Below are 20562 nucleotides of genomic sequence, written 5' to 3'. Positions count from 1 at the left end.
TAGTGTGTGTTGTGTGATCTAAATGTTCGATAAGAAAGATATATAATGTTCTAACTCTGTTAAAAGATGTAATTGCTTGAGGACAAGCAACGTTCTAGTGTGGGGTATTTTGATATTGCTCTAAACATACATATTATTCAACGCAATATCACTTATATTTCATAGGTTTTTATCATCTACAAAGACATTCAATGCGCATTTCACGAGAAAAACGACAAAAGAGTGAAGTTAGAAGAAACGACGATAAAACGATAGTTTTGACTAGATTTATATCAAGAAACGTTTATCCGAATGAAAGTACAAGATTGATGAAGAAAAGAGTTCAAATGTATAGTACCAAGACAGTACACGTCAACACGAGATCAACAAAGAACAAATGAAGAAGAAAAATCAAGAAAACTGGAAATTTGCCTTACACGAATCGTGTACTATTACACGAATCGTGTAATATCTCTGGTCATACACGATTCGTGTATATATACCCGATTCGGGTAATGTTAGGCCACAGCACTATTACAGATTCCAGAAGGTCGGCTGCTTTATTATTTTAAAAACAATACTTTCTCTCAAATTGAAGACAGCAAGGATTTCAACGAATTTTTGAGCTCAACTACTACTACTTGGATCAGTTTAAATACAGAGAAGATATCAACAACACAGATGATTATTACAACACAAATTTATATTTCAATTACTATAGTTAAAATTATTGTTAATTTTATTACGCTGTAAAAATAGTTTCAGTTATTAAGGGGGTATTGTTCGTGATAAAGGGTGTTATTATACGCGTGAAAGGGGTGTTATTATTGTAATTTTTCTACCATTTGAAGTTAATGCAAGTGAAGATATTTTAGTAAGTTTACTCTGTTAAAATTAGTGTTATTATTATGCTTGCATATCTATATTTTTATGTCTCCCCTAGTGTAATGGATAGCTAAATTTCCCTAGTGTTTGCTTAAATGTAGAGCCCCTAGTGAAATGGATTGTTACCATTAGTAAAGTTAAAATGTAACTTTAGTATTTTTAATATTGAGCCTAGTTAAAAGAACCATTTTTATGTAATTAGGTATTTAACCCTTGCCACTTAATTTAGTAAATTTAAATAACGAAAGTTGTTTTTATTTACCTAAATTAAGCTTCAACATTAAAAATGATCTAGACGAATTTATGGATAAGTTATTGACACCAATTTAGAAATAAACTTCGGTGGTTTGGGTGATATCAATAAATTATATGAAGGTGAAATTATAAAAAGGGAAACCGTTATAATTTGGGTATTGGCGAAGGTCAAAACTAGGCTAGGTCTCAATTTAAATACTTAGGGAATAGTAGCTTTCTAAAAAGAATCCAATGAAAATTAGATTTTATTTAGTTAAGTTGTAACCTTATATTTATTCGAGAGAAAAATGTAAAGTTTGATACTAGAACATTTTAATAGGGCGTAAAACTTAAAACAATCCATGGACCTAGGGGTGACACAATTAAGTAAACACTCCCATTTATCTTATTTTTACTTCTTATAAAAAGTATTATTGTTATTATTCACGAATTACCATTTTAAAATATAAAAATTACATAAAAACATCTATTTTTCGTAAACAGTTAATTGTCACATAATTTAAGCCATACACGAATCGTGTAGCCTCACACGAATCGTGTAGGCCTTGACGCGGCTACAGTACCAGCTAGGGTAAAAATTAGGGTTTTGATTAATTAATTATATATAATTTAGGTTATTAGTTATTTTTATTATATAATTAGTTTTAATTAATATAAAATACTTAAATATATGTTTTAATCCTAAAATTAGCATTAATTAGTATAAGTTTATAAATTGTAACTAGTTTATAATTAGTAAATTAATTAATTTCCTTTTAATTTATATAAGTTTTATAAAAAATGCATTTTAGTTACTTTAAATAAGTTTATATAATAATTACTTAAAATAAAATTCTAAACATATAGTTTTAATAAAAATTACTATTTTACTAATTACCATCTAGTAATATAATTGTCGCATAAAAATTAGCATAATTTCATTTAGTTCCCTTTTAAGTTAATTATTGTAATCTTGTAATTTTATTTTGTGATTTACTTAAGTTATTATCTTTTACTGTTATGTTACAATTGCCTAATCCAAAACCCTCTTTAATTAAGTTTGACATCAAAGACTATTAAAAAACCATTAAACGCTCCATCTCCCTGTGGAACGAATCGGATTTACCAACAAACTAAACTACACGGATAGGACTAGTTGCCTATATATATGTGTGAAATCAACCTAAAATCTATAAAATACCACATATACAATAAATCAATTCGTGTAACAAAACAACTCAAATCCGATCATAAATAAAGGTCTCGATCGCACACATCAGTAACTTTCTAAAATCACTAGATTTTGTGTTCTTGATGTTTTTAACTTATAAAGTTGTTAATTAGTGTCTATGGCTCAAGTCTAACATGATTATATGATTTATATGCTCGATTTCATTATTTGAAGTAACTAGCTTGAATATGAACTTTGGTGTGTTTGATTTGGTAATTTGGTTGCTTGAATGTTGTTAAATGTTATAAATGCGTGTATTAAATGTGTTCCTAGTATCACTAGCTTCAATTTGATGTGTAGGTTGCTTGAGAAAACTCCATAAACTTGATTAGTGATTTTGGTGAATTCGGGTTAGGGTTTGATAAGCTTGAAATGAATATTTGACGCATTGAATGCCATGAACTATTGTTAGTAAGTAGTTAGTTGTATTGTATGCTCGATTACCTACAAAACGGCGTGTTGTATATATGCATTAAATGCCCGAATCATAAATGTGCACTTGCATTAAATGTGTGCATTGATTGATCATTTGATTTGAAATGTCGGTTATTGCAAAAAAAATGTTTTCGGTTGGTGAAATGTGTTTAGTTGTGTTCTTTGTCAAATTAGCTTTCCAACGATATATAATGAGTGTCATAAGTGGTTGCGGGTTGTGATTTGTGTTTGATCGGAGTTCGGAAAAAGACTTGATCAATTGAAACCAACCAGGCACCAGCACAAGTTATGTGCCGCGGCGCGGCCAGCTTATGTTGCGGCGCGACATAAGCCGTGTTCAGGTTCTGATCAACATGTCAATTTTATGAAAAATGTTTGGCACCCTATGGACCTCCGATTCGCATGTAACTTGTTCTAACATGCTTATATATGACTCCTAACCTCAGAAAAATAGTTCGGGACCCGACCCGAACATGTTCACTTTTTCGTTGACTTTGACCCGACCAAAGTTTGACTTTTTGTCAAACTTAACCAAGTGACTATTCAATCTTTCTAACATGATTCTTTACTTGTATCTTGCATGAAACTTGACAATGTGTTTCACATGCTATATAATCGATTCGTAACGAGCCATAGGACTAATTGAACATCCTTGACCAATCGTGACTATCGTTATTGATACAACCTATTTGTTTAGGTCAAGACTAGCATTGTTCTTTGCACACGTTACTTGTCGAAGTACTTATTTACTCTTGCGCTCAAGGTGAGATCATAGTCCCATTTTTACTCTTTTTGAACTTATATTTGGGATGAGAAAACAAAAACGTTTCTTTTTAACTAAGTGAACACAAGTACATGAAAACAAACATTCTACATACGGGTTTAGAACGAAAGCCTCAATTTGATTATCATTAGTTACACTTGCAGGGTGTAAGTGTAGGCGTGAACTTATGTTGTATGGCCATATGGGTTTGACAAACCCTCATCTCGGACGGTTCGCTACCATCCACAGATGAAATATATTTTCGGGAAACAGTGTATGTTCTAACACTATTATGATGGGGTACTATGGAAGGAAACGTTAAGCCTTGATAATTGGGTGCTCGTGAATATTAACTTTTAGAATGTATTACTATTTATCAATGTTGCAAATCTTGTGGTTCGACTTACTTTTACTCACTTACTTATTTAAACCTATGATTTCACCAACGTTTTCGTTGACAGATTTCTATGTTTTTCTCAGGTCCTTGATCTTTAGGTGATACATGCTTCCGCACATTCTTTTTGATACTTGCTTTGGATGTCGAGTATACTTGCATATGTGGAGCGTCTTTTGACTACTTTAAACTGTGTCGCACGTGTTTCATTTGTACTTTAAACATCATTATGTACTAGTTATGGAAACTACTTTTGTAAACTTTGAAACATCCACACTTATGAAATGAATGCGACATATTTTCGGTCAAACTTTGTCTTAAAGACTTATGACCATGTATGGGACCTACGTAGACGGCGCCGTCAATCATGATTTGGTCGGGTCGCTACACTGGAACCCAAAAGTACCGGTACCGAATTTACCCAATTTCGAATACCGGTACCGTACCGTTTTTCCTAAACCGGTACCGGTTCGGTACCGGTAATTTTCGGTATTATACCGTTTGTCCCGAATTTACATTTTTTTCGATTTTTACATGTATTTAATACGGTTTAAATAGGTTTTTTTCGATTTTTTTGGTACCGTACCGAAAAATACCGATACCGAATTAGACCAATACCGAATGGTACCGTACCGAAAAATATCGATACCGAATTAGCTTAAAATCAAGGACCGGAACCGATACCGAATCCCGATCGACTGGTACCGGTACGGTACCGGTTCGGTTTCGGGAAATCTGCTCATCCCTAGAACGGAGATATTATTATTATTATTATTATTATTATTATTATTATTATTATTATTATTATTAAATTTATATACCCACAATAATTGATCATGCATTCATAATAAACAAATGGCCATAAATATTTGAAGAACAACATGCACATGCCCTTGTTCCCTCTTAACCATATATAATCCTATGCTTAGTTATTTTATTTAATAATTTATAAATAAAATAACAATTAAAAAGATATCAAGAATCTTGGATATCAGAAATTGTATTCATTTATTATTAAATTGAATAAATAATAAGCTAAAAACAGTTAGTAACTTGAAGAGAACAAAACCTAAATTATGATATAGACACTTAGTATTAAATTATCGTTTTGATGACAAGCATATGAACAAAACCATAATTAAACAAACCTAAACATTGTTTATTGTTGAATATTACAAATGTCCAAATCTTGAGCAAGTGTCTATACGCTTTGAAACTTTATACAAGTAATAAGTAATAATAACCAGTAAGGAAAGAAAATTAGAGACAATAGGACATGCGTGTTCTCTGAAATGACGAAGATCTTGAATTAAGATCTGTGTGTGTTTTTAGGCTTTTAACACCTGCTCTTGCATTTCTCCATTGCTCTTGGGGCTGAACATTGGTAATACAAAAACAAAAGTTAAAAATGGTATTGCTCTTATACGAAGTAGTTAAATACTAGCAACATTTTTAAAATATATACTTAATAAAGTTATCAATTTAAGACATTTTAAGGCAACTTTTAAATACAATGACCAACTTTAATTGGTTGTTTTGTTAGTGTTTTTGTTTGGCACGTTTCATTTTCTAGTTACAAGGCTCGATCAACAAGTTATCCTTCTAATCTCTTTTGTCAGGGTCGTTCATCTTTTAGTGAATGTTTCTTTGTTTATATATATAGTTTAAAAAACAACTTAATTCGCCCTAATCAACTTTCATTACTAATTGTATAGTGTGCAGCGGCGGAAATGACATGGAGCAAATGATGTCACCCGACCCCAGTGAAATTTTTTTTTAGTGCAAAAAATTTAGATTTTTTCGTTTCGAATTCAGTGAAATTTTGTTTGGCTAAAAGTCTTCATATTTTGTCCCCAAAGTCTCAAGATTTTGCCCCAAATCCTTCAATGTTTGCTCAAAAGCCTTCAAATTTTGCCAAAAACCTTCAAATTTTGCAAAAAAACCTTCAAATTTTGCCTAAAAACCTTCGTATTTTGTCAAAAAAAAAAATTGCTACGCTTTTAAAAAAATCTCGCCCCCAGTGAAAAAAGTGTCTATTTCCGCCACTGATAGTGTGATAGTGTGTTCAAGGTAATTACACTTTATTATGTACGAACCAAAAGAACATATTATAAGGTTAACATTGTTTAAATAAATGTAAAGTACGCGTACCAAGTCCGATGGCATCGGATCCTTTCATTATGCGTAGCCGTTTGCATGAATCCACAAACATTCTGCAATAAATCAAATTCAAGTTATACGTACGTACGATATATTAAAATAAATCGAAAATTAATTAGGACAATAAATCGACAATTAATTAGATTTATGATCGGTGGTCTTATGTGTGTATTATCTTTTCAATTTCAAGTGTCCACTCTCTTTCAATGTAATCGTCCATTGTTTGTAGGACGATCAGAGCGGGACCTTTCAATTTCATTATTCGTATGTACCACCAGATCTTTACGATTATATATATATATATATATATATATATATATATATATATATATATATATATATATATATATATATATATATATATATATATATATAGTGGTAGGATCAAGAGGGAAGTAACCAAGCGGGGGGAAGCAAAAACTTTTTTTTTTTTTCGTTTTTTGAAAAAACTTTGTTCACGAACATTATAGATGGGATGAAAATATGAACATTTAGTAGAGACACTTTGTGATAAATGTTTTATTTTGGCGGGAAAACGCTCGAAGAAGTAATATATAACAATTATCGTGTTTTTCGAGCGTATGTTGAAGTTTTAGCTATTGGGGTTTAGATATTAGGGTTTATAGGGTTTAGATATTAGGGTTTAGAAATTTAGGGTTTAGGGTTTAGATTTAGGATTTAGATTAAGTTTTTAACACGAACGGTTTAGAGTTTAGGGTTTAGGGTTTGGTGTTTTGAGTTTATGGAATAAACCCAAAACACCAAACCCTAAACCCTAAATCCTAAACCCTAAACTCTAAATCGGACTAAATTTTACTTCACAAAACATGAAGAAAAAAAATGTTCATATTCTTCACGAACAATATTATCTTGAATGTTATTTTTGTCGATCGTTTTCCCGCCTAAATAATAACATTCCTCACGAAGTGTCTCTTCTAAATGTTCATATTTTTGTGTGATCTTGATGCCAGAAAAAAAATTCCAAAAAAAACGAAAAAAAAAAAATTTGCTTCCCCCGCTTCCCCCCGATTGATTACTTCCCCATTGATCCTGCCCATATATATATATATATATATATATATATATATATATATATATATATATATATATATATATATATATATTTGCCGTAAAAAAAAAATATACATCCATCCATGTACGTGTTATTATGTATGTACATGCATTATATTTTGATCGAAAATATATGTATATATTTTGATAGAATTATTATATTTAGGATATGATGATATTTAATATTATAATTATAATTATAATTATAATTATAATTAATAATGATGATAAATATAAAATGAATAAAGATGGATGGATGCATACTGCCATGGAACATCGCCGACAAGCATCCAATTACCATCCTTATCTCGATAACTGGGAACATACTCGCAACTGTTTAATACATCCATCAACTTCCCTTCATTCATGAAATCTATCATCCCCTGCTTCCCATAATTTCCTATTCATTTCATTTTTCATATCATTAACAAATAAAAATTATATTAATTCACACAATTAATTGATTTTAACAAAATATAAATTGAGCAAGCTAGCTATCTAGTAATAATTAAATACAACCCTTGAAATTTATTACTCCTATTATTTTTTTAAACTTGAGATGATGTAAACGTGCAAAAAAAAAAAAAAAAAAAAAAAAAATTTAAAAAAAAAAAATGTATACTGTAGTAACATAGTTGTAACTAAAATAAATGATTAACTTCTAGTCTCCTATGTATATATATTAATTTAGATTTATGAATGTTAACGATAACACTAAGTTTGAAATCGTGATGATTTTTTTTTTTTTTTTTTTTTAATCTAATGAGCTAATAAATCAATACTCTTTTAGGAAAAAATGTATAGTAATTGCATCACATGAAACAACATGAGTTATTCTATTGTGATATTATATATACACCCACTATACATAATATTCCCTGCAATTATGTAGAAAACGTCCCATTTGCATTCCAGTGATTCCAAGATCCACTCTCAACCCAAGTGTAGTTATTAATTATTAGGTATCATGTCCATAAACATATAAGAAACATCATTAACATTTAATATTAGTTAATACTAATATTAATAATTGTTAATTAAAATCACACTAATCACTGTACATCGATCTGCTACATCATTCTTATCTGACTTTACAGAAATTAACCAACACAACTATTTAGTAGAAAAATATAAATGATCAATCTCAACAATTATTGTACGTGACATATAAAATCATGAGTATATATGAAATTTTGAGTATATGATAAAAAGATTTTGATATATCATATATTTGGTCTGCCAAATAGCTTTTCACAAAATATATATATATATATATATATATATATATATATATATATATATATATATATATATATATATATATATATATATATGTTTTTCCAAATATACAAAATAACGTAAAAAGGTGTATACTAGTTAACAACATATGCATGTGACATAGATCGAGAAACATACCCTTAGTAGTAAAGGAACTGAACATCTTAGCCAAAGCATCCGATAACTCTTGATAAGTCTTGTACATATTTAGGTCAACCTTTCTAAGATATGGTGCACCATCCATAGAAACCTTAACAAACACCGCACCCATGGCCCCTTTTTCCAACTCATCGGTTGTGTTGCTCTTCTGAGCCATTATTGCATTCTTACGATAGTTTCGCACCGGTGGCCACCCCACCACTTGTGCCCTATTAATCAACAAAAACAAACGTATATATGTCGATCATAATTCTTGATTGTGGCACGACAAAAAGAAAGTAGTTGAAGTCATATATAACATGTAATGTACTCGATGATTCCGTCTCAATTTTATTAATTGTCTACGGATATAAAACGCAGTTTAAAAAAAAAAAAAAAAACAAAAATACAATTGTACCATTTACTTTTTATTTATCATTTATTTTCATGCACATAATATATTATAAGAGTAAGAACTTTATCTCATTTTTTTTAGTTAGTTATGGAACTATACAACGGAATAAGAAAATTGTCCCGGAGGGATATATATATATATATATATATATATATATATATATATATATATATATATATATATATATATATATATATATATATATATATATATATATAATATGGAGTATAAGCATGGTTGTGACGATATTTGTTTTGCTAACAATAAACATATGATTAAAACGCCAAATTAAGAGAATTAAGACACGATAATTACTTGGAAGGTGGCTTGATGACATGATTTGTGGTGGTGTTGTCCTTGGATGATGATGATGATTCATTTGGCTGAAGATTAAGTTTAAGATCAATGGTTTCGGAGAAACCTCGTTTCCCGGAGATCTTTAACGTCTCCGACGACTCGTTGCCGTTGTTCCCACCAGGTAAGCCGAGACATAGCTCAGTCTCCTTGAGATGCATATTGCTCAAAAGTTAGCTTGTAAGACTTGTTCAACACTAGCTAGTTGTTGATGATATATTATAGTTAATTAGTTAAAAGTTATTACACATCTAATGGTTTAAGTTGTTTCTTATTGGGTGATAATGAGAAAGAATAGTTGGTGAGAACAGATATAAGTAATGTAGAGGTCTTTTTATTTTTATTTATTTTTATTTTTTTTTTCGAAAAAGGAGAATTTATATAATATAGTGTAGAGGTCAATGTTGTTATATACTACTCGTATGTAATACTCACTATCTCCTTAACATATGATTCAAATTTTTTAATAGCAGTATGGGATCAACCATGGGACTTAATCACACACGCGTTCATTTCTCACAGTTGCATAATCTGTCCTTAACTGCTATTCCGAAAGAAACCCGGCTAAATCCAAGGGCATGTATATTTAATGATTATTATATATCAAATGCTATTGATTTATTAAGTATACCTACTAAATACTAAAAAGAATAATGAAATTTAAAAAGGCAATTAAATTACCTAAAAAGGTAACATAATAGTAGGATAAAAGAAATATCATTTTTAAAATTTAAATAAAAAGGCAATCTATCTTATAAAATAATATGATTTCAATATGTTGTAAAGAAAAGATTATTAAAACGCTCTCAACAGTCTGTTCCTCTCACCCGCCTAGACCTCCGCCCACCTGGTCGCCAGTGACAACAAAGCGTCTAGGTGTCCCCGAGGGGCCTGCCCTCCGTTTCGTCCGTTTGAATGTCTTTTTCTGAAATGTTGCTGGATGGAAGTAACAGGCAAAAATTTACCCGTTGGAGGCTGCAATGGCTCTATTTCATTTACTTTTATTAATTTTTTTTATTAATTTACACAATATATGCATCTCCATTTTCTAATTATTATTCAAAACTCTTATTTTATCACTTTTTCATATCCCAATACAATCTAATTTACCATTTTTTACTTTCAAATACATCAATATGAATCGCAATACCGCAAATTTAGATCCCGATGTAAATGCGATATTAACGATTACGAATAATCTAAATTACTCGAAACGTTCAATAATGTAATATTCGTTCACATGTGCATCCACGAAGATGCCACGATATGTGTCACGTCATCGAATCTGATGAGGTGTCGTCACGACATCAAATTTTCCGACACCAAGTCATTAAATTTTCTAGCCAAAAATATTTTTGACGACTTTTTCCCACTAAAAAAGTCAATTTTACGATGACACGTTATCAAAGTAGTTGATGACGTGTCTCCACCTTATCAGATATGATGATGTGGTGTCTATGTAGATGCACATTTAGGTGCATATTATCTTTACTTAACTTTTTTTTTTTTCAAATCATATATATTTTTTGCACCAAATTAAAATCATATTACTTTTTTTAGGTAAAGTGAAAAATAATATTTTCTTTATTGAGAAAATTTGACTTTTATTTGTATTTTTGGAGAATTTGCTAAATTAAAAATCACATAAAAAATCAATTATTATAGCCGAAGAATGACTTTCATTGTTAGCGAACTATAATAATTTTTTTTATACTATACTTAAACCATATACATGTTATTAAAAATGATTAGTAACATATATAATCCATCCTACCATGGTATATATATATATATATATATATATATATATATATATATATATATATATATATATATATATATATATAAACACAAACACACATGCGCGTGACGTGGGTCCCGTCGTACGAAAAAACTTTCTGGGACAAAAGTTTGGGGACGACATATCGTCCGTAAGGATCAAATACTTTTTTATGACTTCCATTCCACTTATCGATCCCCGCCCAGAAAAATGACTAGCCAGGGCCCTATTGATGAATGAAAGAATTTATGAATTAGTGATTTTCTAGCAATCATAGTGCACATACAATTACACATATGAATATATCGTATTATATTACAGATCACCTAACGACTTATCGACTTATGATGTTAAGTTTTTTGTGTGAAAAATTATTAAATATGGCATGATTAAGGAAATTGAATTGTAGTCACTATGGGTTAGTGGTCCATATATTTATGGCTCAATTATGTGATCATAGGCTCAATTATGTACTATAAAAAAATTAATTATATGAAATGTGTTTACAAGAGAATGTTCTCATTTTTTAATTAGGAGAAAACAAATCTTGATCCTTCATCTCTCTAGTCTATTATTAAATATTTTGTTACTTAAAAATAATTAATAAAGGTGATATAGGTATTTAACACTATATCCTACGAGGTAACTCTCAAACAAAATTTCAAGCATGAATATTATGTTCCAGATTTTATCTATCTTGAACATGTATTACTAAGCACGAATATTATGTTACATATTCTAAAACTAGTCATAATGTTAAATCTGGTAAAACAACTAGGGTTTAGCATAAGCTCTAGTCCGATCAGCTAATGGTTGCAGGCCCGTACAAGCTGCCGATTCTCTTATTGTGTTGTTTGTAGTTATGTGATTGATGTGTTTTTGTGACGACCCGGAAATTTTTGACCAAATTTAAACTTAATCTTTATATGGTTTCGACATGATAAGCAAAGTCTATGTAATTGAATCTCAAAAATTTTGAACTGTTTCATATATTCAATTGACCTTCGACTGCTCTCGACGATTCACGAACCTTTAATAGTAAATAGAAATGTTTATATAAATAATTATATATGTAATTAATGGTACATTATAAATATAACTATTATGTGATTCAGTTATTATAAAAAAATTACTTAAGATAATTTAAAATTTATTATTTAAAATCGTTTAGTTTATTATAAAGAATATATCGAATGTAAATGAATTTGAACATAATTTATCAACATTGACAAAAGTACTAAATGTATACTTTAAGATTAGTTGTTTCAATATATATAAATATATAATGAAAATACTTATTTATGTAATAAAATTTGATAAATAAGACATAATTATAGATATGGTAATTTAAAAATATATATGTATATGAATTATATGCATAAATATTACTATATGTATATTGTAATATATATAAAAGGAATAAACATTAATTATTCAAATGAGTAATATCATACAAAGTATTATATGAATAATAAATTGTAACATTAATATATTAAATATGATTACAAGTTAAAAATATAGTTATATACTAATATTATTAGTATCTCATTAATGTTGATACTAATATTAATATCAGTATTATTAATGTTATTAATAATACATAAATATAAGAATTTGATACCTTTAGTTTATTATATTGTTATTAATATCATTATTATTATAAGTAATAGTAAAATTATAATTTTAAGTTATTATGATTATTATTTTCCTTATCAATATTATTATTATAATTAATATTAATATAGTTATATTTATTAGAAAATAGTACAATCTATTATTATTATCTTTAATAAAATAATTATTATCATTTTTATGATTTTAGTATCATTATTATTTATTATTATTGATATAATAATTAATATATACTATTAATATTATAATTATTAATTATTAATATTAATTTAATTATATAAATTATAAAAGGGGTACGAATGCAGTTTGCTTTCACCATCGAAATACCTGTAAAGTTATTCCTGTTTGCAAATTATTCCCAATCAGATTCAATCACAGATATAACAAAATCCTTTGCATATCACGATCAAGCTTTATTCTTATTTTCTTGATATTATTATTTTTTTTTCCTTCCTAATGGTACGAACCTGTCTCCCTTTCTGTTAGAAGTCCAAATCACTTGCCAAATACAAACAATGTTGATCAAATCATGTTACAGTATAAAGCAATTTCATGTACGACTATATAATTCCTGTTACTGTTATAAAATTCACACAAAAATTAAGAGTTATGAAACCGTTCTCTGTGTTCTTCAACTTTTTACTCCATTCACGAATTCGAATGAAACTTCAAATTGTATTAATGCCATTCTGTTAGAAAAAATTCATTCAAACTATCTGGAAACTTTCAATCACCAATTTTTAGTTTCGAGTAAGAAATTCGAAGTCAAAGTTTTGATTTCCAAAAGTCAAACATTTTTCTTCAATCAAATTCGTGTTATCTGTTACGAATCAAGTTAAATTGATGATACGTAACGTTTATATGAATGATATACAAACTATTTTATGTTGTAACAAATGTCCAAAAAGTTCTAGAAATCGAAATCAATATTTTTTTTTAAAACCTAGCCGCTACCGCAGTTGCTGTTCTTGGCATTTTTTTTAATTTTTTTTATTTTTTTCTTTTCTAGCATTTATTAATTTAAGAAAATAATTACAAACATTTATGTATTATTATTTAACCCTAAAACAAATTCGTTATGTTGATTGAGTCGATCCTGGTTGACCAGTTAGTGTAGAGAAGAGGAAGGAGGAGTCAGGAAAGATTTCGGGTTAAATCATTATAAGTTATCAATAATTCAGAAAAACAAGTAGCAGCAGAATAGTTAAGTGTGTTGTCGTGTGAGCGAGAGGTCTTGGGTTCGAGTCATGGCAGGGTCACTATATTTGTTTTTTGGCCGAATTTTATGAGGTAGTTTCTTTATTTTTAATATTATTATTATTATTATTATTATTATTATTATTATTATTATTATTATTATTATTATTATTATTATTATTATTATTATTACTATGATTATTATCAAATTTTGTTATATTTGTTAAGTAATTAATATTATTATTATCATTAATACAAATTGTTGTTATTATCAATAATATTAGTGTTATTATCATTATATAACCATTAGTATTATATTATTGTTATCATTATCGTTTTACTACTATTATTATTAAGTATTAATTATTGTTATTATTGATTAAGGTAATTGATATCATTATTATACAAGTAATATTATTATCATTATTGTTAGTATTAGTAATATCATTATTATTAATTTTATCAGATTATTAATATTATAAGTATTACAAATAATATTATTCTGATTATCATTATTATTATGCTAACCATCGTTAAAGGTAAAATTATTATTTTATAGTTATTATTATTATTATCAGTATTATCATTATCATTGTTATTATCACCATTAGTATTATTTTGTAACATAAATATTGTTATTTTTACATTAATATTATTATTATACTTATTAATATAAATATTAGTATTATTATTATTATTTGTAAAATCCTTATTTTATAGTTATTATTATTAGTAGTATTATTATGATTATAATCAAAAATAACTTTTATTATTATTATTGATATTATATTAAACGATTATGAACGATAAATATACAATTTTACGAATTAAACGATTAAAATATACAATTATAAAAAGATATAAAAAGTGATAAAATTACAATTTTATAAAAATATTATTTTTACATTACTATTTTATAAAAGTATTAATTTATATATTAATAAAACTAATTATAACTTAAAAATACAAATTAAATAACAACTAAACTAAATTATTATTAAAATAAACCCTAATTAGGTAATTAATAATAATAATAATAATAATTAATTAACTTAACCCTAATTTGGCTGTCCTAGGTTTCAGACGTGTCAGACATCACCATGCGGTCGCATGGATTTGAAGCTTCCGGTTCAAGCGATCGCATGGGCCTGAATTTCGGATCACAAATTGGGGTGCTACAGTACCAGGCCCGATTATTTTTATAATTTTTTTTTTCTATTTTTAATTTATTTATAAAATATTTATATAAATTAAATAAAACTTATATTTAAAAACTAAAATAGAAATAAAAATACTTTATAATTTTATATATTTTTAACAACTCTTAAAAATATATATATATATTTTTTCTTTTTATATTTCTTTATTTTTAATATTTAAAACGTATTTTTACAAAAAGAAATTAAAACTTAAAACAATCTTTTTTTTATAGCGTTTCGCTTCGGCGTCCCCGGCAGCGGCGCCAAAAATACTTGATGTGCGTAGAGGTGTATACGAAATAGTTATATTTTTGTTACGAAATACTATTAAATACGGTACAATTTTACACAAGTTATTTATTTATTTATAGAGTGGATATACCTAAACCTTGCTACAACACTTATAGGCAGTGTACCTAATCGTACAGTAGTGTAGTTTTTAGTAAGTCCGGTTCGTTCCACAGTGAGCTACCCAAGTTTAACGCTATATTTTTAACAACTATATTTATATAAAATATATATAATTATATATAGTAATATTATTATAAAAGGGGGTTTTTACCGTTTAATGACCGGTTTGTCGATTTTAAATAAAGCGTAAAGATAAATGACGATAATATAAATAATAGAATTTAAATTACGATAAAGTAAATTGCAGTAAATAAAATGACAATAAATAAAAGTACGATGAAATATGAAATAAAACAATTATGCTTATTTAAACTTCCGTAACCATGATGTTTGACGTTTTGATCTTAATTTATTTATCTGGGTTAATTGTCCTTGGTCCTGGATTTATTTGATACCTATCTGATTTTGTCCATAATAGTCCATCGGTCATAATTATAAAATGCTCGTCAAATTAACCTTATTCCCGAAGTCAAATATTCCAACTAATTAGGGATTCGAACTGTAACAAGGTTTTAATACTTTATTTAATAGTTACACCAGGTTATCGACTGCGCGTAATTCAAGGTTTTAATATTTTGTTAACAATTACACCAATTATCCTTGTATGTAATCCACCCCTGTTTTAATGAGATATGAATATTAATTTACCCACTTGATCAGAATGAATAATCAATTACCCAACTCGAATAATTAATTAAATGATCATAAAAGATGTCGTATAAACGTCACTAAATAGAACATACATAATCATTTTAATAATTATTAGATTAACTAATTTGAAGATAGGTTCGACAGGTTCCAATGAGTTGTCATTCGATTAGACAATACCCCCTATCTATTAATAGTCAATAGTCTAATGTCCACAAGTGTCGGTCTTTTGTCCAAACCTTAATTATGGTACAAAATCTAATAACCCAATCTTAATTTTTAGTCTAACATCATGATTACTTCGGCTCAAATAAGCATAATAATAACTTAGTTACGAGACATTAATTTAAAAAGGAAGAACATAGCTTACAGTGGTGATTAATCGCGTAGCGTTACACGGACAGAGTTCTGACTTAAAACCCGTAAAACATTCCTTACGATAACCCAATTATTATTAAACTTAATTTAAAATTAAAATTATAATTAAAAATATAATTATGATTACAGAGGAAGAAGAAGAAAAAGGTATATATTACTCGTTCAATTCGCTGCCTTTTATAGATGTGAGCTGAATTTGGGAGCCATGCGATCGCATGGGTTCCCTTTGTTATTTCCATGCGATCGCATGGACAGGCTGGCCAGCACACATCACTTTGTTTTCTAGTTTTGCCGACGTTTTAATAAATAAATATAATATATATATAATTTTAAGAATTATTTATATATTATATTATATTTATGTGCATAGTTGACTCGTAATTTTAGCTCCGTTGCGTCGCGCGTTGAGAGTTGGTTCATGTCCCGGTTCCGGATTTTTGAACGTCCTTGCGTACTATTTAATATCTTGTACTTTGCATTTTGCTACTTGTACTTTTGTAATTTTGAGACGTTTCTCATCAATATTTCGAACCACTTGAATTGTACTTTGTACATTTGAGCTTTTTGGTCATTTGCGTCTTCAAATCGTCGTTTTCTTCTTTTGTCTTCGCACTTATTTATTTAAACGAATATTACATAAAAATAGAACAATTTCAACTAAAAGCTTTACATATTGGAAGGATATTGTGCTTAAATATATGTTCATTTGGAGCATTATCAAATATCCCCACACTTAAACGTTGCTTGTCCTCAAGCAATACATAACTTGAAATAAAATCACACTTTACTCGAATCACTTTTTTTTATTCTCACACTTTATACATAAGTGATTTTGATACAACGATATACACAATGATAGTAACGATGTGGTTTACAGTCCCACATGACTATTAAAAATTTAGATCCTTTAGGGAAATTGGATCTTTATGAAAACATTTGATCTTTTGAAAATTCATTCTAGCTTTTACCCTAGATAAGTTTTCCTGAATAACCCTTCACCGGTGTTTGCAAAATGTTTTTGTGGATTTTGTGGGTTTCAGATTTTAGAATTTTAGCTCAAAACTTGCGGTTTTGTGTCACCCACTTGCTAACCTTGTATTAGGAAAGCAACACGTCCAGTATACTTGTTCCGTATATTACCTTTCGGTAAACTACCGTCCGGTTATAAAGGAAAGCGTTGAACAAGCAACTGTTAAGGCAATGTCTAATGACATGCAGATGTTCATGGTCTAAAATGTGTCGGATGCAATTATTATCCTTTGTAGGAGCAATAGTAAAGATCACCCTATAATTTTTTGGTCTGGCACAAGGTCCTGTCTTCGACCATGCTATGCAACCACCGTTCTTACGGTTGACACTCGATTTGGTTCAGGTGACCTAATGAATTTCAGGTGAATTCCGAGGATTTTACGTTCAATGGTAATGAACGCATTGAAAATAGGTTTTCAGAAAACAAATCAGTTTTAATTTGATCAAAATATTTTCTCGTTCAAGCTCGAGTTTAGATATCATTGAATTCCATGAGTTTGTAATTCTCAATCTTTAAAGTCAATCTCAAAGATTGAGTAATATCAGGCTTAAAAGCTGATTTTTAATCCTTAAGGAGATTATCCTTTCTGGGGGTCTAATTCATTAGTCTTATCAAGCTAATTTGCACGGCGCCCTCCCCATTTTACGAGACAGATCCTCTCATGGTTAGGATAAGTCTGACCACTTGGCGACCCTGTTTGATGCTGAGGTCCGTAGATTTCCTGTTGATTTTAGAGATGACTTTTCTAGATTTTTTGTCAACCTACAGCTGGTCTGGACTACAACTTCCTGACCTAAATCAAGAAGCGCGTGTCTTTTTCGAAAGACTTTACTTCCTTTTAATGATGGAATTGATTCATCGTGCAGATCCATCTTTCTTTTAAATATATTACAGTAAATTAGGTAAAACTGATTAAAATCGTCCAAAATAAAAGTACCTCTAATTATCTTGTATAAGCATATGTGATATGTGTTTTAAATAACTTGGTAAATTCTTCCTACACTTAGCTTTTATTTATTTTTTTCTTTGCCTTTTTATTCTCCTCTATTCCATTTTAAATGAATTCTAACGTTTTGAGTTGTTTCTCCATTTATGTTCTCTCCGAGGTAACAATAATTTTGGTATTAACACCTAGTTTTATCGTTCATAAATATGTATAAACATGATTTTGAATTCATTTTATTGAAAAAATTTCAAATTTTCACAAAATTTGGCAAATAAACTAAGTGTAAACCCGAGAGAATTTATAACCCTTCCCCACACTTGAGATCATGCAATGCCCTCATTTGCATGAAATCAGACTATAATTATAAATTCATGAGGGTGATTAGTGTAGAAAAGTGATTAAAAATACCCAGTTTGTAATTACTAAGGTCGTCGAATGATAGATAGCGCGCCTCATCGTTAATTCCTTTTGTTATAATTTCACATATGTTTTGCGTCTTATCGTCAAAATTAGTAGCTTTTGCTGAACTTTAATGTCAGTCTTTGAAAATGCGTTGTTTTACCCTGTTTTGTACATAAGATAAACTACAAACATATATAATAAAGGTTTTTATAAAATAAATAAATATATATATATATATATATATATATATATATTTTATAAAAACCTTTATTTATTAAAACAATTTAAATGAATAATTTTTTTAAAATTTTGTTTCCTTTTACTTTAGCTAGTTTCGGTATGTTTACCTAGTCCATCCCTCGACAAAATTTAAAATTTGTCGTTTTTAAAGCGATTGTTTTAAAAGCAAAGGTTTTTTGGTTTTTTTTAATTTTTTTGGTATACTTTAGATCAATAAAATTAAAAATAATGATAACAAAATTTGTCGCCCCGCCCTCGGGTAAAGCAATTTCGGTTCCATGACCTAATCTTTAACTTACGATGAATTTTAGAAATCATTTTTTTAAATTTAATGAAATAAAGTAATTTTTGTTTTTTTAAAATCACACAAAAATTAAATTTAAAAATGTATAAACATTTCATACAAAACCTACAAAACAAAAATTCAGAATGGGGGGAGAAAACTAGTTCTTTAGTGTCTGCTAGCGGAAAAGACCAATCGGATTCCATTCTCGGAACTACACGAGAACATAACAACTAACTCTAGACGGCGTTTTCTTTTTAGAACATTTGAATCTCCCCACACTTAGGTAGCTTTGGTGTCAAAATTGTGATTAACTTCATCATCAATTTCTCTTGGACCTTAATCAACTTGCATATCTGTGACTTTTGCTTTAAGCCATTGGTCGGATTCTTGTGTAATATCCACAAATTTAACTAGTTTTGCCTTTTATTTAGGTGATAGATTGGATACTAACCGGTTACATAACTTAAAGTTTTCCTTGATTCTAGCATCGCGAATCCGTTTAATAAGTTTCTTCATTGAACTATTAATAATGGGGTCATTTAATTTCGTATCAACAACGGGGTTCTTTGTTATCAAGTCATCATTAGGTGTTACTTCATTTTCCCCACACTTACGCATTTTATTATTGCTAAGCACTACCGTTGGAGTTGGTAAAACAATATGGTTCTTACCAATCATTTTTGTTGGTTCAACGGTTTTGGTTGGTGGAGATTTAGACTTTCGACTCACAAAGGTGATCGATTTTTCACCATCACTAAGTGTCATTCTACCTTCTCTTACATCAAATAACGCCCCGGTGGACGCTAAGAATGGTCGACCTAAAATTAGAGGAATGTTTGGGTCCTCTTCTATGTCAATGACAATAAATTTGACTAAAAAGGTTAAATTACCTACTTGAACGGGTAGGTTGTCAGCAATTCTAACTGGGTGCCTAATGGTTTGATCAAAGAGTCGAACACTCATTTCTGTTGGACTTAACTTACCTACTCCTAATCTCTTATATAATGAAAGAGGCATAACACTCACACTCGCACCTAAATCTACTAGTGCATCATACATGACACAATCACTAAGTA

The 20562-nt window shown here is 28.8% G+C and overlaps 1 protein-coding gene across 1 annotated transcript; it reads right to left on the bottom strand.

Annotated features, from left to right (window-relative positions):
• Nucleotides 1–5011: 5011 nt before the first annotated feature.
• LOC139859633 (auxin-responsive protein IAA14-like) lies at nucleotides 5012–9666 on the bottom strand. Its single transcript, XM_071848414.1, has 5 exons — nucleotides 9299–9666; nucleotides 8569–8798; nucleotides 7417–7552; nucleotides 6073–6134; nucleotides 5012–5295 (listed from the first exon to the last, which is right to left on the bottom strand). Exons 1-5 carry the CDS (start codon nucleotides 9496–9498, stop codon nucleotides 5258–5260), a joined length of 666 nt encoding a protein of 221 aa, XP_071704515.1. The 5' UTR covers nucleotides 9499–9666; the 3' UTR covers nucleotides 5012–5257.
• Nucleotides 9667–20562: the final 10896 nt, after the last annotated feature.

This window comes from Rutidosis leptorrhynchoides, chromosome 1 (assembly GCF_046630445.1).
Source record: "Rutidosis leptorrhynchoides isolate AG116_Rl617_1_P2 chromosome 1, CSIRO_AGI_Rlap_v1, whole genome shotgun sequence".
NCBI lineage: Eukaryota > Viridiplantae > Streptophyta > Magnoliopsida > Asterales > Asteraceae > Rutidosis > Rutidosis leptorrhynchoides.
Note: the sequence above shows the minus strand (reverse complement) of the source record. Positions and strands in the feature narration are given on the sequence as shown.